The sequence below is a fragment of the Callorhinchus milii genome, unplaced genomic scaffold, assembly GCF_018977255.1.
Source record: "Callorhinchus milii isolate IMCB2004 unplaced genomic scaffold, IMCB_Cmil_1.0 Scaffold5, whole genome shotgun sequence".
NCBI lineage: Eukaryota > Metazoa > Chordata > Chondrichthyes > Chimaeriformes > Callorhinchidae > Callorhinchus > Callorhinchus milii.
The window spans coordinates 32892596-32914907 of record NW_024704746.1 but is presented as its reverse complement, the minus strand read 5'-3'; the positions used below and the strand labels follow the sequence as shown (position 1 = coordinate 32914907).

General features: G+C 39.4%; 1 protein-coding gene across 5 annotated transcripts in view; it reads left to right on the top strand.

The window, feature by feature from the left end:
* Positions 1–21550, top strand: part of kitlga (kit ligand a) — a 49611-nt gene extending 28061 nt beyond the window's left edge. For 2 of the 5 annotated variants that reach the window (XM_042335799.1, XM_042335798.1), the window contains exons 6-11: positions 5279–5404; positions 8411–8485; positions 14481–14638; positions 14734–14780; positions 18401–18481; positions 20390–21550. In XM_042335799.1, the coding sequence (XP_042191733.1) occupies positions 5279–5404; positions 8411–8485; positions 14481–14638; positions 14734–14780; positions 18401–18458 (464 nt within the window). In that variant the 3' untranslated portion in view covers positions 18459–18481; positions 20390–21550. The remainder of the gene's footprint in view (positions 1–5278; positions 5405–8410; positions 8486–14480; positions 14639–14733; positions 14781–18400; positions 18482–20389) is intronic. The other 3 variants (XM_042335801.1, XM_042335800.1, XM_042335802.1) reach the window with 3 other exon arrangements.
* The last annotated feature ends 762 nt before the right edge of the window (positions 21551–22312 follow it).

The window sequence follows — 22312 nt, the reverse complement described above, 5'->3', positions numbered from 1 at the left end:
ATACTTATAATTGCTTTGCTCCCAGCGTTATAAACAGTAAAAAAAAGTAAACGGCAAAGTTGGATAAGTGACCTTTAGTCTATCGTTTAAAACTTGGAGTTTGTATTACTTTTTTTTTTAAAAAGGATTTATACTTCTGAACTATGTGTAAGTTCTCTCCAGGTATTCTTTGTTTTCTACGATGAACACAAGTTCCCTGTAGACTCTGCTCTCTTGTTGACTTTGAGCACACACTGTCAGGAGGCCTTTGGTGTGGTTATGTGAAATCATAGGCTAAGCATTAAAATGATGTTTACCATCTGCATGTTCTGACAAAAGAATGTGCAGATGTAAGGATATCCTTTTGGAGCAGACAAAGCAGCACTAATGTTTCTAATGTTAAAACGCACGGAGTAGCATTGTATCAAAGTGTTTTATGTGCTCTGAAGAAACGTATACAAATACAGTTGTTTGTGTCGTCATAAAAAGAGTGCTATTAAAGTATCTGCTCAATACCAACTATTACTGCCCTTACTGGTAAAGTCAACAGAATTGAATTCAGTCAAAAGCAGTTCAGATTTTACTTTTATATTATCTTGTTTTGATCTTCAGCTGCTTTTTATCCCACTCTTACACTGGCTGTATTTTATGGCAGTACCCATAACATTTCTATTACCTTTGCTTGCCCGCATGTGTTGAAATGAAGTAAGCTTTACTCTCAGCAATTTTTTTTCAAAACCTTTTGTAATCTGCCTAATGGTCAAAATAAATAGAGGAAAACTTGCTTGAATTGGATGCGTGGAAACAAGTGAGGTGGCAGCCACATTTCCAGGCACATGCAAATCTGAAATCCAAACTCAAAACAGTTCAGGTCTCGTACCCAAATCTGAAGTGGGTTTCAATGTGTTTGAGTCGTGACTTATCTACCAGCCTTCACATCCATCAGATTCTCTCTGTCATTTCCACCACTTGAGCCATGATCTCAGAATCAAACCATCTCTCCGTCCTTCCCCTCTCTGCCCTTCAGGAGGGCCCAATCTTTCTGTTTCTGTAACTCTCTCTCACTAAGCAAATAGTGCATTTTTGCTTGCATAGCAGAGCCACGTAGTCTCTGGCATTCACAAGTACTTTTCCGAACTCATATTATTGGTGTTCAGCCGCTTCAGTCTCCTAGAGCCACAGCCTCACTCTCTTATGTTAAAGTCCTGCAGCTCAAAAAACAATCTTTACTGAATGTAGAGCGGGATTCCAAAATCCCTCCACAATGTATCCTCTAGAGACTCCCTGATGTCAGAAACTTGTCAAAAAAACTACCTCTTTGGCCTTGCCTTTAATCACCGTTTCCATTTCCCCCTACTTCTTACCGTGCCCTGTGCCCCACACAGTCCCACATCATGTGCTTTGAGACATTCTCCAACTTATTGTACATCTGGTAATTGTTAAGAAGCACACCCTTCCAATATTTCAAGAAAACAATTTATTAAAGACTTGGCATCCGATGTTCAAATCCCTTCCAACAGTAGACAATCTAAAAATACGTGGCATTTTGCTGTATATTTGCTTAGTGAGAGAGAGTTACAAGCTGTGCTATTTTCAAGCAGACTACATTAATCTCAAATTCCCAATCTTGCAAAAATAGCTGAGGATCAGGGTAATTTAATCAAGACTTTCTGATCCGGATTAGACAGATCAGGCCAAAGCACTATCAGGGAGATCAACAGTAAACTAGTATTAGTTTACTATTATAGTTAAAGACCACACACCTAAGGGTCATTATTTGTTGTGTAGTATTTTTGAATATGAAACTGCTCTGTCTAAACTGAGGAATCTAGTTAGAGGAGAGTTTATAAAAGCAAGAATGTTTTATTTTGTGTTGCCAAAAGTTAGAGAACAGGCCCTTTACAAATAAACCTACTTATAATAATAATCATTGCATTTGATATAACACCTTATCATGTCTTTGAGACTTCTCAAAGAGATGTACTTACTGCAGAATACAATTATAATGGTTTTAATAGTGTATTCCGATAGAATCTTGGCTCTTATATAACTATCGTTCACAATGTTTGTTTAACTAAGGAGTAATTTGCTACTGGAAAGCAATTGAAACTGTGGTCCTAAGACAGGCTATTGATATTTATTTCATCTACGAGAAAAATGTTGTACCATTTCTTGAATGTTCTTGTTGCATTATATAAACCTTTATTCACTATCAGATGTCAGGGAGTTGCAGTTCCTTGAATTACTGTAATTTTCCTCAGTTCTAAAGAAAAAATACATTTAAACTTTCAGTTGAAATCCCAGAGCTTAACTGTTACTGTGAAAGAAATTATTTTTGTAGAGGTTCTTACTTCCAGATTTATCATGTTTGAGTGTAGAATAGCAATGAGACAAAGTAGTGTATGTTTCTTTTTTAAGGATTGAGTTGAGCTTTTGAGTTGCGATGCACGAACAACGTCACATATTCTGTTATTCTGTTTACCTCGCATAGTTTCTGACAAATTCAATTGAAATTCTGAGTGTGCTTTAGTTTCAATTGAAACTAGATTTTAATTCAGCATGGTGAGCTTGACTTCAAATGGAATGGATATAATGGAATGCGTTGTTCTCACAAGCATCGAGTATGATGAGAAGCAAGTTGATGCATGGATTTGGTGTCATAGGAAGGTTGAATTCACTGAGGGATTGGAAGCCATTGTAGCCAAGCAAGGATTGGGCTAATGGGCTTGCAAAATCATAATACAAAAGAGGATACAAGGGACTATTGTGATCAGTTTGTCTAGATCTACGCTTTTAATTTTGATATTTTAGCTAATTTAAAAATAAAAGTGAATAATCTATATGCACATCTACTATTAATCTTCTTTTTGTACTGTTTGAAGTCTTCTGGAAACTAAAATGTGAATAGTGAATAGTTCTATTAGAAAGCGCAAAGTTCCAGGGAAGGGAATTGAAAGGGAAAGATAGTCACTTATAGGATGAGGATGAGGATCTTAAATAATGACCCTATACAAGTACAGAGTTCATTTGGTAAGGTTGAATTGCATATTAGTGAGCCCCATCTACTTTTTTGGCATATTTTAAGATGTCTTAGTTCATTGTGAGTTTAATTTCCCATTGTCAAGCAAATCGCTAACTGAGCAACAGTTCCTCCCCATTCATTTCTCTCTCAACTTTCTTTCCCTGGAACTGATGTGGTAATTTCAATGTAACTTTAGCTCTTTCCGCATTACTCACATTTATGTTGTTTTTTGTGTGTATGGTCTCCGTACCACATCTTCGCCATTACAGTTGCGATACGATTTCTATTGCACTGGTAAAGAGAGTGTAAAGGAACACTGTTCACTCCAGCCTGGTATTGGCACAACACAGCTGTACCTCCACTGGGCTCTTTTGTACCATTTGCACTTCTGAACTGTGGCAGTGAAAAAAAATACAACCAATGTAATGCAAGGTCACCTTCTTCTTGGAACCTTTGATTTCTAGGACTGAACTCAGAGCTGTCTATAGTTCCGATTCTTTCTTAATAAACAGGTCTACTCATACTCTGCTCCCCCGCTCAGCTTACACAAGTCTGCTGTGCATCCCTGCCCCTTCTCCACTACCATCGGTGGCCGAGCCACCGTGTGCAAATTTGTGCGCAAATCGGCTGCCACGTTTTGCCTGCAAAACACAAGGCCACTTTAAAATAGTATAAGGTATATTCCTTGAAGTGCTTTGAGTTGTCCTGACATGTAGTTGTGCTACACCAAATGTAACGATTGTTCATTTTTATTATTTATGAAAGTAAAAGCGTCAGGAGTGTTTGTAGACGAGTGGGAATCAGATGCTGCTGAGACTTTGACATTGTCAAATGTTGCTCTAAAATTCTGAAAATGATTGGACCTTTCTAACAGATGAAATCCGGTGACCAATTTTTCAATCTTTTCCTGACAAATTAAATTAAATTTCCCTTAAGACAAATTATCCTTTTTTCACTTCTGGTAAGATGGCTTTCTGTACACAGCGATATATAACTGTTTGGGAGAGGGTGATGCTGGTTGAGATGATTCACTGCAGAGATTTTCCACGTTGTATTGCAGTTGCACAAACATCTGTAAACAATCAGCAGTTCTTTCAATATTAAGTAAAAAAAGTTTACAAGTAGCAGTTTGGGAGATCTATTATTGAGGAGGAAACCATATTATTACAGTTCTGTTGGCATTATTTCATAAACACATACAAAAGCACCAACCTTATCCTTCACAAATTACATTTCATTAGAAAAGAATTTGAATTTTTATAGTGCATTCATGGCTAAACCTAGTGATTAAATAATAATTTACACAAATAATTTCTGTAAAGTGCGGTTGTCTGTTTGGTGGACAAACATCACATATTTGTGTGTTTGGAAGGTCCCAAGAACAGCCATGAGGTGAATGGCCAACTTATCCGGAGGATTGATGGTCAAGACACCAAAAGAACCTCACTTCCCTTTTTGATCAGTGTCATGGGACCTTTAATGTCCACATGATGGAACCATGTTTTAAGGCCATCCTCTAAAAGATGACAACTCAGACAATACAGCAAGTCCCCCAATAGTGTGCTGGAGTATCATCTTAGACTGAGAGTTCCAATTATCAACAAAAAAGGACTTTATATGACTGGGAAGGAAATGTCTACTTTTTTAAAACCATATATGCATTGATGAATTTCATGTTCACCAAGTTGAATCATCTAATGCTGGGAAATAGAACAGTCTCTCATTGTAGTCATCTAGTTTCATATCAAACAGATTCCTAATTCTCAGGTCAGGTACAGCATAGTTGGAGCTCCCTCAGTGAGATAGTGAGAACCTCTACCTATAACCGCTCCGTAAAATGATCGGTAGGTAAACACATTTGAAGGCCTGTTGATGTATCTCTGATATGATCGCAAGAAACGCATTGCTAGTGATAATTATCACAAGGAATGCGTTATCAAAGGTCATATATGTTACCCCACGGGGGGCAGTTCTTTCAGCTTTTTGATATATAATGTCAATGTGTGAGCATTACATTGTGTTGTAATGGGTCAACCAAAATATCTGCTTACATAATTATATCTGTGGTCAATCATTGCTTTGTGGGAACGACTAAAGGAGAAAAAGGAAATTGCATGTTTGCACATCCAGCTTTGTATTGCTCCCTGGCCCTGCTTCAGAAGTAATACTAATACAATGGGAGCCAGTTCTGGAAAGCTCAGTGAAAGAGTCACAGTACTTGCAAAGAGTCTTTCTTTCATATAATACACTGACAGCACCCCACCCTTTTCTACCTAGGGCGTGGCTCAAACTCCACTGCACATGTACTGGAGCAGAGTAATAAAACCCGTGCGTCCAAGTGTGAACGCATACATCCGGAGCTGGCTAGGCCGGGCCGTGCAAAAAGACACATTCTCACAGCCAGTAAGTATCTACACACTAATAGCTGGACAAGAAAGCTGTAAAAGTGGCATGTTATTATGACCCAAGGCCAGTGTGTTAAATCTTTCCTGTGAAATTCCTGATCTCTAGCTCTTTAACTTCGGAATCTAGAGGATAGCTTCGTGCAGTACACATGCTTTGGAGATGGGTCGTAACAGCATCCTGTAGTGACTGGGAAAGGGTAAATCGGTGTGTTGTAATGGCAGTTCTTGTTTTGTTAACATTTTATTGCTCAAGTGAAAATCAAACAAATTGAGTTGAACTGTTCAGAAAGCGCCAAAGGTTGGTGAACAATTCAGAAGTGTTGTGACCTTTAAATGTCACTTGACATTTATAGAATGATTTCAGTTTATTAGAGCCTGACTACCAATATAAACCTCAAGTGAGAAATTCCTTGTGCCATTAAGTAACATTGTCAATTTGTGTTAACAGGGCATTCAACCCTTGTCAATGCACATCATCAAGGACACTACACAAACGCATGAAGAATCTCCCCTTTTTAGAAAATAAGGGCCAAGTAGCTGTCCAGCTATCTTTTACTTAGTTAATTATTTCCTCAGTTATAAATTGTCAGTTGGTAATTACTCTTTGGTAAGTAATGTATCTGAGACATAGCTGGGAAGTTTTGATATGCTGAGCTCTGTATTACTAGAATTGTGGATGTTGAATAGTGAGATAGCAACGATGTAGTGCTTCAATAGTTGCTCTTACATAACCTCATGTTGACTGCCAATCAGTAACTCTTCAGACTCTGAATAGTATCATAGTCTTGCTTCTGTTTACCTAGCAATAAGTAGGAACCCGGTTGTTAGTCGATTGGCAGATCGCATTACTGGGGGTCATAATCTCTTCAAGTAAAATAAAAATAATAAAAATTTGATCACTCGATCCATGACTCTTTGTGGGACACTGCTGTGCGCAATTGGCTGCACATTTCGCCCACAAAATATAATCAATTCACTTTACAGTATATCCTGTGAAGCGCTTTGAGATGTCTCAAAGATGTGATAAGGCGCAATATCAAATGCAAGGATTATTATTACTAAAGAAAACCTAAAATTAAACTAAATTACTATAATATCTTATTTTCCACCTTTTTCCCTATACTAAAACTTAGTAACATCTCAGTGTGAAAGTTGTAGAGGCACATTCCTACCGATGTTTCATTCAAGTTTGCATTCATAAATACAAGGACAGGGTCACTTTTATAACCTCAGCTCCTTCTGTGATTATTCCCTTGTCAATTTGCTCCCGTTCTGTCCCGAAGCTGCCAACACTTTCTGATGTACAGTTCTCGGACCTCCTGGAACCCTCCAAAACCTTGTCCGGTTGTTCTTTCTTTGCACGAGTCAAGACGTTGAATGTTATCTTACAAATTCAGCCATGGGACGCATTGCAGCTGAGGCTGGCCCTGTCTTCACCTGACATCCACGCAAGCCTGTTTTACAGCAGAGGTTATTGGGTTACTGTTTGAAGTAGGAAATCTGATGATTGTTCTCCTCCTTAGCTTGGGTTCAATTTTATTACTGTACTTCCCCTCACTGCAATCAGATAGTTCCATCAGAGGCTAGACATTGAACATAGGACTGGCTAGGAGGTGATGGTTTAGTTTAACACCAGTTCATAGTTTTACCAGCTGAGCCAACGTGTGGCTCATTTTACGAATTTATGTGGTGGATCCCAAATTTAGCTTGTAAGATTCTGAAATTTTAGATGGTCTAGAATTGAGGAAAATTGTTTTTCACAGTTGTTGAAAAATAACTATTTTCCAGATTAGAATTGAATTTAAGAATGTTTCCACAATTTTACAAGATCTTAGATTTTAAGACTAAACAGCCTTACCGACTATGACTAGGTGGTACTTCACGTCCATTCCTTTGCACTTTTTCTTAGAATCTCTGTCTCATATTTCCTGTGTACTATGAGCAATACATCAGGTAGTAGCATGCAAGACTTCTTGCTAGAAGAAGCTTCCATTGAAAAGGTTTAGTGAGGTTTCATTTCAGTTCCAATCTATTGCGTGTCCAGAAGCACGGTGTGAAGTCCTGCACTCCAGTTTCCAGTTGAAGGGGGTAATAATCCCTTCAACATTTATATAAAAAAATAATAGTATGGTCATGCAATCCACGACAGTTTGTGGGACATTGGTGTTGTGTGCAATTGGCTGCTGTGTTTTGCCTACAAAAATATAGTCAATCCACTTTACAGTATATTCTGTGAAGCGCTTTAAGATGTCAAAGATGTGATAAGGCGCTATATCAAATGCAAGTATTATTATTATTCTGTCAGCCTCAAGACAATTAATTCAGATGGTACTAAGAGTTTAGCCCAATTGCAGTTTCTATGTCAAAAGAAGAGTGAGAAAGGCCTAATTTAATCAATACATGTGCATTATTTAAGCAGTAGATATACATTCACTCAATCTGTCGCTGAGGTGTCATTCAATGACTCCAGTAATTTCCAGCAGTCACTGGTGAGATCAGAGGTCTAGTTAAATGGGGGTGTTGCCTCTTTGCCATAATGACATGGTCATGTTATAATGATTCCTGCACTTGATATACCATGTCATCAAAATGTCTCAAAGTGCTTCACAGGATTTTACTGTAAAAAGTGTAAGTGTCTGTATTTGTAGTTGAATCAGTGCAATAGAGGGCTAATTGAGAATTAGTCATGGTTTCATGGTTCTATGGATACATCTAAGTCAATGTTGTGACTTTCAACCCCACAGCCATAACTTCCTGATTCAAATCATATCATTACTGTATTACAGTATTAATCTGATTTTTTTTGAAAAATAATACAATCTACTGTCTGTTAACCCAGTTAGATGTCTCTCCAAATGGTCTTCCTTTTCAGATAGCACATGCTAACATAATTATGTTAATAGTAATTATCCTTGTATTTATAGTACCTTTCACATTGGGAGGACGTCTCAAAAGGTTTCGCGGGATTTAGTGTAAAAAGTGTAGTAATTCTGTATTTTTGTAGGTGAACATGGCGGCCAACTTGCACACAGCACATCAGCTGAACAGTCCTCAGTTGGTTCTTTTCAGCGTAAAGAAGGTGAGCAGATTGTGCACTTTGAGGTGGAATTCTGTTTGGCAGTAGAAAGTTTCACCTCAAAGTAAAGTAATAACGTTGTCTGTAGAGAAGTCCAGCAACCAGGCCAACCAGCCCTATTGGAGGAGGAAATGAGGAACTTTAGGGAACGAGGCAGAGAAAGATGTGAAGAAAATGTAGCTGTAACAAAACCCAAAGCCGAACCACATGGAGATCTAATTAAGGCAGTCAGGTGTGAAATAACCGAAATAAAATTAGAGCTAATCTTTCGGCGGCCTTCACCGCAGATCACCACAACCCTCATACATGCATTTATGACATCCAGCTTGACTATGCAAACTCCTTGCTTGTTGGCCTCTCCACCTCCTCCCTTCATAGGCTGTGGATCATCCAGAACTCTGCAGCCCGTGTCCTCTCCCGCATCAGGCTCCGTGATCCTATCACCCCCATCCTCGCCCGACTCTACTGGCTTCCCATCACACAGAGGATACATTCAACATCCTGAGCCCTCCATGACCTCGCTTCCGCCCTACCTCTTCGACCTTTTAACTCCCTACCAACCTGTCCGCACCCTCCACTCAGCGGTCTCTGGCCTGTTTCACGTCCCCTGCCTCGCCCGCCCCACCACGGCCTGGCAGGCCTTTAGCCACTTTGCCCCCACCCTCTGAAACTCCACCCCGCAGTCCCTCTGCCTCACCTCCTCACTTGCATCCTTACGTCCCATCTCAAGACCCTCCTCTTTGACAGTGTCTTCGATCATCCTCCTTGCCCCACTGTCCTCCACCCTCCCCGATCCCGACCCCCAGCTCGGGTCCAAAACACTGACTGTCCAGCGCCTTGGGACGTCCTCCCGACATGAAAGGCGCTATACAAATGTCATTTTGATGTTGTTGTTCAAAGATTGTTTTGGTTGTTGAGTTTATTTTACTGCATTCCAATCACATGCCTAGAGGACAAGCAGACTTATCCCTGGAGTTAGCTGACATTGCTCAGTAATAGATGGAGCAGTGCTCTGGGACACTACCCTGCATGAAGGGTTGTTGTTGCCTCAACTCCATGTGGTATCCTTTTCCTAACTGGTTCACCAACAGCAGGAACTCACTGTGTGCTGAGTCTTGTTTGTCTCGTTCATACTTGTCAGGACCTGCTACATTTGAGGAACAGATAATAATCTGAAAGATGAGATGACTGATAACGTTTTTTTTTAGGCTGAACTGAAACCAATTCAAACATGAAATTTCCATGATCCTTTTATCTCGATTTGTTATCTTGAGAATGTTTCTGAAGGTAGTTTTCACGATGTTACTTTTTATTTTACACAATATTTTTTCTTTCGGTGACTGTTCTTGCATTGAACATGCACCAGCCACAAAGGTGTACCGTCAACTTCTGGTGGTGGAGAAGTTGGTGGTGGTGGAGAAAGGAAATCAGATACTGTTGATTACTCCCGTTGAAAATGCACCCCTTCTTTCTTGAATCATTCAGCTTCAGAAAGCTTGTATTAATTCACCATTGTATTTTGACTCATGGACATGGATTATAGACATTCCTAAAACATTAACTCGCAAAACCTTGTAGTGTAGTGGTTAGACCACTTGCCTTGCAAGCAAGAGGACCTGGGTTTGATTCCCGGGCAGGGCAAAATGTTGGGCATGTTTCCTTATTCCACACGCCTCTGTTTACCGAGCAGTAAGTAGGAACCCGGTTGTTAGTCATTCAACATCAACCACAACTTTCACTCATATAACGCCCTCCACACAGGGTAGCGTCTCAGAGCGCTTAACAGTGGCGGAGCCTGACTCCAAGCCGGGGGGAGTGAGGAGGTGAGCATAAGCATGGTTGAAGAGGAAAGTTTTCAGGCGGGACTTGAAAGTGGGGAGAGAGGGTGCAAGGCGGGAGGATTGTAGGAGAGTGTTCCAGAGTTTTGGGGCATAGTGGCTGAAAACACGACCTCCAGTGGAGGCCGGTGCCAGTCGGGCAGAGGCTCCGGTTGGTGGATTGGGGAGTGAGGAGGTCGGAGAGGTAGGGAGGTGCCAGGGAGTGAATGGATTTGAACACGAGTTCAAACACCAGTTCTGGCCCAGTCTCCACTGGCTACCCATCACATATGGTGATGGGTAGCCAGTGGAGACTGGGCCAGAACTGGTGAGATGTGGACACGGAGTTTGGTCCAGGTCAGTATACGGGCAGCAGAGTTTTGAATGAGCTGGGTCTTGTGAATGGTGGAGCTGGGGAGACTAGCGAGGAGTGTGTTGGACTAATCCAAGTGGGAGGTGACAAAATGCATGCACGAGGGTTTCGGCTGCATTTGGGTTAAGGTACAGTCGGAGGCAAGCAATGTGGTGGAGGTGGAAGAAGGCGGTCTTGGTCAGGGACCATATGTGGGGGATTCAGCTGGGAGTTGAACCGGATGCCTAGATTGTGCACTGGTTCGGTGAGTCTGAGGGTGAGCCCAGGGAGGTTGAGGAGTTTAGATCTGCAGGAGTGAAGACTTTGACGGGAGCCAAGGAGTATGGCTTCCGTCTTGTCTATATTCAGCTGCAGGAAGTTTACACTTATCCAGGCTTTGATGTCTGCCAGACAAGCTGATAGAACATTGGCGGACCTGGAGTTGGTACTGGAGGAGGCCAAGTAGATTTGTGTATCATCCACATACAAGTGGAAGTTTACGCTGTGTCTGCGGATGACATCACCCAGAGGTAGCATATAGATAAGGAAAAGAAGAGGGCCAAGGATGGAGTTCTGGGGTAATCCGCAGGTGACCGGGTGGGGGCAGGAGGAGAATCCATTTGCTGAGAAGAAGTTGGTTAAGTAGGACTCTAACTCTCCAAAAATAAGTAATAATAATTATTTTTTCACTCAATAATAATAATAACTCAAGCCACGGACTGTTTGTGGGATGCTGTCGTGCACAATTGGCTGCCACAAAACATACAGTCAATTCACTTTACCCTATATTCTGTGAAGCGCTTTGGGATATCTAGAAGATGTGATAAGGCTCTATATCAAATGCAAGGATTATTATTAAAACCAGATGGCAATGATATGTTTCAAGCTTCTGACCTGCACTTTTTGCAACACAATTGTTTAAATTATCAAGGATTAACACAGTACAGAGTGATCTGTAATATTCAGCTTTTTAATACAAAATTTCAAGTGACGTCAAGTGCTGACCATACTTTGTATTTTCTTCTTTATGCAGGCAAGATACAAAATGGAAGTTACCAAGTCTTCATCTCTGTTTCACTCAGTCTTAATTTGGCGGCCAGTTCTTATTAAGGACTGTAGAAAATAGCCTGCAAATTAAGATTAAATTGAGGAACTTTTCGCAGTTCTGCATTAATTTAAATGTTAGTCAAAAAAGATCCTATGGTGAGACTGAGTCAAAATTGGGGTTCCTGGATTCAAATCGAGTGCAATCTTCCCTGCACAGACTGCAGACTATCCAGAAGTCTGCAGGCTGTGTCCTCTCCGTATTGGCCTCCACAATCCCATCAGCCCATCCTTGCTTGGCTCCACTGGCTTTCCATTCCCCAGCAAATTCGAGTTCAAAATCCTCATTTAAATTTGGTCTTGCCCCAACCTACCTCTGCAACCTCCATCATCCATACCAACCCAGCGGTTCCCTTTGCTCACCTGACACTGGCTTACTTCACCTTATTGCTCTATCTGCCCCACCATTGGTGGGCGTGCATTTAGCCAGTTGGCACCCACTCTCTGGAGCTATATTCCCAGATGCCTGACTTGCTCCCTCCCAATGTGAAAGGTGTAATATAAGTGTAAAGTGTATTGTAGCTGTTAACTGTAGGGTCCTATATGAAATACATTTGGGTGTCTCAGCCCAGTTCTAGTCACTTGTGAGTTCACAAAACTACCTGTAATTCTGCCCTTAAGCCCTAAATTCCAAGGAATTTGAAACATGTAAAACTAGGACAGGAAGAATATTTCTGAGGTTGTGAACAAGGCACTGTTGAGAACAGGGAACTTTGCTTTTCATCTAATTGTTCTAGAACAATTGATCAGGGAGAACTTGATATTGATAAAATATTACCGAAATAAGAGAGCGTCTTATTTCCCTTGATTAACTTCCTTGAGAGATCAAATAAAATTGGGGTCATAGGTGTGGTATTCCTAAAGACAATCCATTCATGTAAATTTTTTTTTCAAAATGTTATTTTATGTTTGTATTTCCTATGTTGCATGACTCATTGTTGCTATGACTGCAGACACCAAATCAGTTGACGTCATGCTTACAGAAATTTTAAAATGTTTATATTTTCTCACAAAGGCTTTGGGAACTCCTGATAGTTTCTTATTGTAGTTTCAAGTTTATTTGTACCACATAAATTACTTGATATAATTAGACCCCTGCATGCAGAAATTTGCCCTTATGTACCATTGAAGTTGAATCAGAGTCCTGTAGCTCAATGATTAGAGCACTCGCCTCGCAGTGAGCGACTATTACACTACACCCAACAAGACCCAGGTTCGATTCCTTGGGCAAGTTTCCTTACTCCACTCCCCCTCAAGAAAAAAATAATCCCTCAAGAAAAAAAACGATAAGAAATTGGTCACTTCAATCCACGACTGTTTGTGGGACACTGCTATGCTGCCGTCAATTCACTTAACTTTGGGACACTGCTGTCAATTCACTTTACAGTATACTCTTGAGGCGTTTTGAGACAACTAGAAGATGTTAAAAGCACTATACCAAATGCAAGGATTATTATTATTATTAATCCCTATTTACATTTGCTGTAATGTGTGAAGCAGGAAAAAATTGTTTTTTTTCTAGTGTTTTGATGAACCACTTTGGCGAACTGTCTGAAACAGCTGTGGAGCCTTGTTGTAATGCAATGTTTGGAAAATTCATAAAATTCCAATCTGTAGCGAGGCAAAAGAGCTGGATGGACCTCACAAACACACAGCTGTGCTAAAAGTAAAATGGCCAACTTCCAGGTCATCTTGTCGCTGCCATCATCAGTTCGGCACTGACCTCATGATCCAGATATCAGCAATCTTAGCATGAAAGTCGCCCAGATCACACAGGAAACAATTGGGCTGGTTGTACGTACTCACAGTGAATGGGGTCCACAGTACAACCGTGTTATATCTGAAGTTCTAAAGAGGTGCGTTTTAACAGAGCTGTACTGCAACCCCAGGCTCAGATCACTATTGGCTCTTGATCAATTCACCTACAGATAACTGCAATGCAATTTGAATATCGTATTATAAATGGAGCATAACATTATGCATACAAAGTTGCATTGCAGTTATTTACAAGTACACAAATATAAGTTAGGGAAGCTTACCAAATGGAATGCCAGCGCCTTGGGACATCCTCCTGACGTGAAAGGCGGTATACAAATGTAATTTGTTGTTTGTTTGTTGGTGTTGCTTAGCCATTGCCAATGAATTTGCTTCATGAAATAAATGGAGCAGAAACCCCCCCCCACCCCCCGTGATATCTTCTTTCTCGCACTATTCTCTTTTCACTTGAGCTTGGACTTCCAGTAACTTTCTGCAAATACTGTAACACAACTTTATAAAATATTACAATTAATAAATTCCCTTTATTAACTTTTATTGCTGTGTCCCAACCCTTTTCTTACTTGATTTTATCTTTTGCAGCTTTATGATTGCAGCTGTGATGAGTGTGATTACCCCTGGATCACCTTTTCTCACCAGCCTACAAAGCAGTCAATTGCTTTCTGTATTTCCAATCTGTAGCGAGTGCTTATTTTTTGAACTCTGCTTAACTTAATAACTGAATCACTGGTCCATAAAGGCCAGCAAAGTGGTTCTGTTCCCACTGGTCGACCCATATCCCTTAAGAACTGGGAAAGGTGTGGTCCAAGGGAATAGCTGATGTTTGTAAACTGAACAGTAAATCGTTTACTACTACTGAAATCTCAGTTTAACTTTGTGCCGAAACTGCACGAAAAGTTATCCTGTTTGATGCCACATTGACGCAAAACTATTATTATTTTGTCAACAGACCCAACAACAGAAATCCCTTTTTCAATTGATTCAGAGAGCAGAATTGAAGATCCTGGATGTCGTACATCAGTGAAATACCTTATCGTGGTTATAGTCACCATTCTTTCCACTGTGAGTCTCTCTGTGCCTCTAACATGTCTGGCAGTTAGACTGAAGGTATGGTTGCTCTCTAAATTGATAATAGATGTCTCTCAATTAGAAAGAATACAGTTTAGTCAGTTTTTTAAATCTGTACAAATGTCTTTCCATAGCAAAGGAGAAGAAACAGAGAGAATCAAAGCCAACCAGAGGAAAGAAGGTACAACTTTTTTATTATCCAGAGTTTGGGCATTATTTCAAAAATATATTATTTCCCCCATAAGATGCAACATCAAAATACAGAGGTTATTATAAATTCTGAATTCAAAATATATCAGAAGTGAAAAAGACATTCCCTAATTCTGTTTTCTAATATTCTTGGATTGTAATCTGCTATGCTCCCAATATCCTATGGCACTAATACAAAAGTGTCCTGCCCAACAATTCCCCCGGTGAAATTAATTATTCACTTCATGGCTTTTTACGGGATACTGCATTGCACAAATTGACTGCCGTGTTTTCTTATAAAATACAGTCAACACAGATTACATTGCAGATGTCTCAACACTTTTGGTATACCATGGGCGTTACAAGCGTTCTCATCCATTCACTATTCCCACAATGTTATCGGTAATGTAATTACAGGAATATTGTAGTCCATTAAGCATCTGGCTAAGAAATTGACAAAAGGCTGGAGGGGCAAGTACTGACATAGACCAACAAATACTCTCTGGAACACAGTGATCCAATCAAATTGGGACCATGGGAATGTTATCTGTGGAATGCGTTGAGGCAGGGCTCAGTAATGTGGATTTTAGTGTTACTGATGACCTGCAACACAAGACTAAATGACCTAAAACCTCAACTGGGTTAATTTACGGGAGCTACATTTCTGAGTTTTCCTTCTGCAGGAGATTAAAATGAAGGAGTCTATAACAGGTGACTCTATGATTGTCTACTGTCTATGGCAAGGAACTGGCTTGATGGGTCAAAAAAAACTTTTTATGCCACATCTTCCCAAATTCTTATTATTAAAATGCTATTAATTTTAGTCAGCCTATTTCAGCTTTGATACAGTACTTTTTAACTGCTTTTTTATTTTCCAAATATAGTGAAAAAACAAAAACAGCCAACATGGGGAAGAAAGGCTCATTTCTGAGCATATAATTCTATTTAGTCAATAGCGAGTAACTAAAATAACTATAGCTAAGAGTCTTCTCATCAAATAGAAAGTTGTTGGGATGTGGATAGCCCTGCTAAGTTAAGTGGTAGAGACAGATTACACTGTGGGTTTCAAGTGGGAAGGAGACATATATGAAAGAAGCTTGAAGGGGTATGGGGAGAGGGCAGGGCATTGGGATTGAAAGTGTAGCTGGCTCTGAGAGCTGGTGCAGACTCAATGCGCCAGATGCCTCCTACGCTGTAAATTTCTACGATTCCATTAGTCTACAAATATACCACAAAAAAGGCAAAAGCATATTTACACATAACTGCTAAAGACTGAGAAAGAAAGATGTTCAAAGATGGGAGTAGACTTCAGGAACCTGAAAGCAAAAATCACTGACAGAACATTGTAAACAGAGCGTTAAATGAATCATATCTTGTTATAACACAGTGGTCTGGTCCATGAAATTGGACCCCGTGTTAAAACAGATCACAATGCAGCGTGATTGTATTCAAGTGCTCTGAGACACTGCTCTGAGTGGAGGGCGCCATATAAGCACAAGTATTTGTTGTGTTGGTTGACATTCAGCACTTCCAGGTGGGCAGGTCATCAACGCTATTGCTGTTGACTGCACTGAGCACCTCAGTGCCTCTGTACTACGAACCCAGTGTGTACCACACTTCCAATGTGCTGGGCATTCACAGTGCATGGATCTCTGATATACCGAAGTGCATTATAATGGGGTCGTATGTAAACAACTCTGCCATCAGCTTACAATAATGAATACATTATTAGTGACTTAGACTGATAGACATTACTGAAACAGTTAGTTAATGTTAATGCCACAGTTACAAGGCCAATGTTGGATAAACATATATATTTTAGATTCTTTCATTAAAAAAAGAAAAAAACGATAATAATTTGGTCACTTCAATCCACGACTGTTTGTGGGACATTGCTGTGCGAAATTGGCTGCTGCATTTCCCCCACAAAAATGCAGTTAATTCACTTTACAGTATATTCTCAAAGCACTTTGAGACGTCTAGAAGACGTGAAAAGCACTACATCAAACGCAAGGACTATTATTATTATACAAACCAAATAGTTTGCAGGGGAATCTTGGGGCACAAGACATGAAAGTGCTGCAGGCGCTAGAACTCTGCTTACTAGCTACATGATTTAAGGCTTAAAAAATCCCTCAGGCTAATGATGAAAAACAGGCCTTACCAGAGAACTTTGTGGGTAAACCTATGTGCACTGAACCAGTTCTTAACTTAGAGGGTTCTCCCCTCAGTTGCCAAATAGGGTACAAGTACAAGTACGCTTTCCAATCCTTCATTTGTATATTAGAATGGTAAGTTACCCCACCAAACTGTTGCAACCGATGCCTTTGGAGACTTGATGGCACCATCTGGGTCACAATCTTATTTAAATACATTAAAAGTATATTTAAAGAAATATTACACTGAAAACCGATATGCCCATGTGTTATTTCTTTTCCGAACTTTCGCCATTTGTACGGGTTTACCCGAGCGAATTCAGGTCAGGTAATAACCCCATTTAAGCAATCAATGCTTTAAACTACATAATAGAAACATTAAACACTTTCAATTGGTTAATGTTTCCAATGCATACAATGAACAACAGAAAATATAATTTTCTGATAAATAATATTGAAGACAAACAGGTTATGTAAAAGAGGGGGCTGACTGTGACAAAATGTTGCCTCAGCTACCTCAGGTAACTTTAATTCCAACTTGTTTTGCATTGCCAGTAGCATTATTTGGCAAGTGCAGATTGCAGAAAATATAGTACAGCACCATATAACCACTTCTTTATTGTGTGAAATGGGTTACAATTTAATTGCGCTGCAGATACCATTCACTCTGTGTGTGTATGTGTGTGTGTGTGTGTGAACTAACTTCTGGGTCATCATGTCGCTGCCCACATCATTTACTCCAAAGCACAGATAAAATTCCAATCCAGGCTATAAACCAGGTGTTAGCCTTTCACTGTGCATTCACTCAGTCAAACGGTTTGCTTCCTGGACATGAGCAATTATGAGCAATTGAAACCCTTTATAGTAATTTATAAGCCATTATCACGCCTTATGAAAGCCTTTTTATGGCCCGCCAGTGGGTTAGGAGTTGTGTTAATCCATTTTCAGCCCTCTCTGGGGCCCATCTTCAATACAAACTACACAAAGGCAAGTGCACTTTAAACCTAATTTCCACCGTTGTTATTTGCAGCGCCCATCTATAGTCATGTAAAATGTCCTCTTTGGTTGGCCCACAAAAAAATGTCTGTTGATTGAATATTTCTTGATTTATGGCATACATCTATTTTATTTTATTTTGTTGACCAACCAAAAGGATTGCCTACCACTGGTTGCAGGCTGGGATGCCATTGGATTGGGAAGTGCAAATTGCAACTTTGAAGTGCTGTCTAAATAGTGATGGCCACAAAACTGCTAATCCCAAAGTGAACCAAATGACCTGAGACATCATATAATCCATTGAAATCATTTAAGGTTGTGTTGTGCACTGACCACTCCAGTATAATGGTAGTAATTAATTCAGTTAAAGTAAAATTTGGCATTTCTGATACATCAAGGTCGTTAAAAGCATTTGGTTTCTTGCCAGGAAAGTAATGCTCACCTTGATCTGGTTTTACAGGGAGGAAAATGAAGTGCAAACCCAGTTTATGTGTGAACCTGCACAATCCATGACATAAAGCTATACAAGAGGCAATGTGGTAGGTAATTTATTACTTCGATTTTTCCAACCATAATTCTTTTTTACAGACAAATTCTCATAAATGGCTGCCTGATATATGTATCTTAAAAGATTTTGGCAACTTTCTGCAGGGAGGAAGAGTGAGCACAGAACAGTCATGTATCATTTTAAATGACATTGATATACATTACTCAACAACATGCTCCTGAACAGATTCACTTGAATATATGGTGACAGAGAGCTGTGTGCTGTTGCGTTGATCTGAGGATTTTAGTGCAATTTATTTCTGACTCCTCGATTGTATTCATCATTTTCCTTGCTCATGACCCACTGAAATGTTCCTGATTTCTGGTAAAAATATTGCTTCTCTGGCAGGTGCTGTGAACAGCATTCACCAGGGAATATATTTCCGCCCTATACTTTAGCCCTGGCCACAGAATCTGTAGGCTGATGGCCAGAGCTGACAACAGCCCTCCTCCACATGACTTGCGGACAATCCACAGGATTTCGACATCAATGAAGTGGCCCTCCCTTTAAAGCTTCGAGTACCATTTTCTCCATTTTATCCACCTACACATTGAATTCTAGGCCCAATCTGGAACATGTCGACTTTGATGAGCCGCTATTATCAGGAAATAGAAAGCTAAAAAATATTGATCGGTTCCTAAACACTTTGAAAGGTTAGTCAGCATGGAATTTCCCAGTGTCACAGTTTAATCTTATGTTTAAGAATTTGTCTTAATCATTATTGGGGTTTTATTTGAAATAACTGCACCCAACAACCAGAATGTTCCTCCCATAATTAAGCTATAATCTTACTCCGAAGGGGCCTGCAAATCCAATAAATGGAATGACACTTTCAATGAGCACAGCAAAAAATTAACATGGAGACAGGAACTTGAGCTCAGAAGAAAGAAGATGATAGACAGTTCAGATTGAATTATTTTGCACAGAGAAGTGGTGAAGTGTGAAATAGGTTAACTGCCACCGAGACAGAATGTGTCTGCAAAGAGAGTATCAGGTAGCTTTCTGTCAAACAAGTTATTTGATGGTTATGAAAGATAGTATGAGATTTAAAAAGAATAACTTTAGAATGAGCCAAATAGATTGTAATCATGTTTTCAGGTCCTGTACATTCCCTTATTACATAGGATTTTATTCAATGGTCACTGCCTTAACATGTTTTGAAAGAGCAGGTTAAATGTGAAGGTTGGAGACATCTATTAGACATATACCGGAAGACTTTTACAACTAAGTGCATCTAGTAACTAGTGTTAGTTTTCAATGACAATAACCTCTGCCAAGGTGGCCAAGTGCCATTTCTGACACCATATTTATCCTTTTTTTCTACAATGACTTTGATCTTTCCAGGCATTCCAGTTCTCTGGTATGAAGGTTAGGACAGATGGACCTAAGCCAAATATTTCTGTCATCATAGCCAGGAGTTGCATAGTGTTTTTGAAGCAGTTTCTTTGCAATGATTTTAGGGACGTAGCTTTGAAATTTGTTATAAACCCATCTCTGAAGTCAGAGTTCCTTTTATACTTGTTCAAGTGTGCTAAACAGTGATAGTCACAGCCGAGCTTGATAATTAAGATCAGTTTAACTTCATAATTGGTGATTATTGCAGTGCTACTGAAGGAAACTTGTCTGGATATACAAAATTTTAAATGGGTTTGAAAAAGTGAACCCAGAACAACTTTGGGATGCAATGAGACAGTAGAACAGGACACAGGTTCTAACCTATGTGATCATTCTGTATCTAGTCTATTTGTGAAATGCCTTATTGCCAAACTGCTTTGTATTATGAGAGTAGTTATGACCACTGAGTTAAACCTTTAGTTCCTTCACATCTATTTCACTACATGTTAAAGACATTATGGATATTTTATTGGAAACTTTTTCATTCTTGTATCTCTTATTTGCAGGTTTTTTTTTGCTTCTTATTCGAAGCAGTTTTACTGGACATGTATATTCCCCTTTCGGTATGGCGCAAGAGATGGAATTAATGTGAAGGACTTCTAGCTTTATCTTCCGGTGTTCTACTTTGAAGAATGTTCTCCACCAGTGCCAAGTGGACATTTTGGCTGAACAGTCCATGCTTATGGTTCTACAGTGGAGTCCTCTTATGATCAATCCTAATTTGCTAGTCAAATTCACATTTATCAGGCTGTGACATCAAGTCGGCTCATCAAACGACTGAAAAGGGTAACAGTGGAATTAAGAGTGAATCAAGAACATGAGAAGATGTAGATATACTTCAAGGAAGGCAACACAAAATAGAAATGGTTGGAAAAACGTAGTGAAACAGATGTGAAGGAAATAAAGCTTTAACTCGGTGTTCATAACTACTCTCATAATACAAAGCAGTTTGACAATAAGGCATTTCACAAATAGGCTAGATGCAGAAATGTTCAAGTGTTCACATTAAAATCTGCTTTGACATAAGAGCATTTGTGCTATTAAGTGAACTTAATTCTACCAAAACAGATTAAATTCTATTAGATATCGATAGGGAAGGGTTTGGTACTTTAGAATTCTTTGAGACTAAGCAGATGATGTAAACATGATGATAATGAGTTGTGAACATTACGGGAATAATTTGGTTTCATTATTTTAAGCCTATCAGTTTCCAGATGTGTCGGATTGTCAGTTTCTCAATTGTCAGAAAGAAGAAATTATCCTTTCTGCCAACAATGCACATGCATCTAAGAGTGATTTCAAAAGAAAAAGCAAATTTATAGTTTTCAGACCTAGAAGATACCTTGTAGATTTCCAAAACGCATAGGAGTTGACAATATTTGGTCATTTAAATTGATTATTATCATTTAAATTAAGTAGGAACCCAGTTGTTAGTCGATTGGCGGATTACTTTCCAGGGATAATAAATAAAAAAATTTGATCACTTAATCCACGACTGTGGGACACTGCTGTGCGCAGTTGACTGCCACGTTTTGTCCATAAAATACACAGTCAATCCACTTTACAATATATTCTGTGAAGAGCTTTGAGAAGTCTCAACGACGCAATAAGGCGCTGTATCAAATGCAAGGATTTTTATGCTTAAATAAATTCTCGAATAAATCGGTATCATAAGAAAAGGGAATGCTTCTTTGTTAATTAGTACATTTACTGACAATTTGGGAACGTTCACTAATCTCGCTACCATTGTTCACCACTGAACTCTTAATCCAAAGTGATAGTACTTACAAACAATTATTTCTTGCCTCAAAAGTTTAAAAATTGGCTAATAGAAGCCTATGTTGTCAAGTAACTGGATTGGAAAATAGAATTATGAAATTAAAAATTATAAATAATTGTAGATGAAAATATATGTGTGTCCTGTAGCTCAGTGGTTAGAGCACTCGCTTTGCAAGCGAGAGACCTGAGTTCAATTCCAGGCAGAGGGCCAAACCTTGGGCAAGTTTCCTTACTCCACACAGAGCCCTAATAATAATCCCTCCAAAACCCAAAAACAATAATACAATTGGTCATTTTCAATCTACGACTGTTTGTGGGACATTGCTGTGCGCAATTGGCTGCCACGTTCGCCCACAAATATACAGTCAATTCACTTTACAGTGTGTTCTGTGAAGCGCTTTGGGACGTCCTCCCGACGTGAAAAGCGCTATATCAAATGCAAGGATTATTATTATTATTATTATTATGGCAAAGGGTGAATACCTGTTGCCACTAAGGATAGAGTCTTTGCCAAATATCCATTAAGTATGATTCTCCAATTAGAGGCGCACATGGTCAGAGTGTTTGTACTTACAAACAATTATTTTTTGCCTCAAAAGTTTAACGATAAGTATGAATGTATGGAACCAGAAGTAAACTATGGTCTGACAG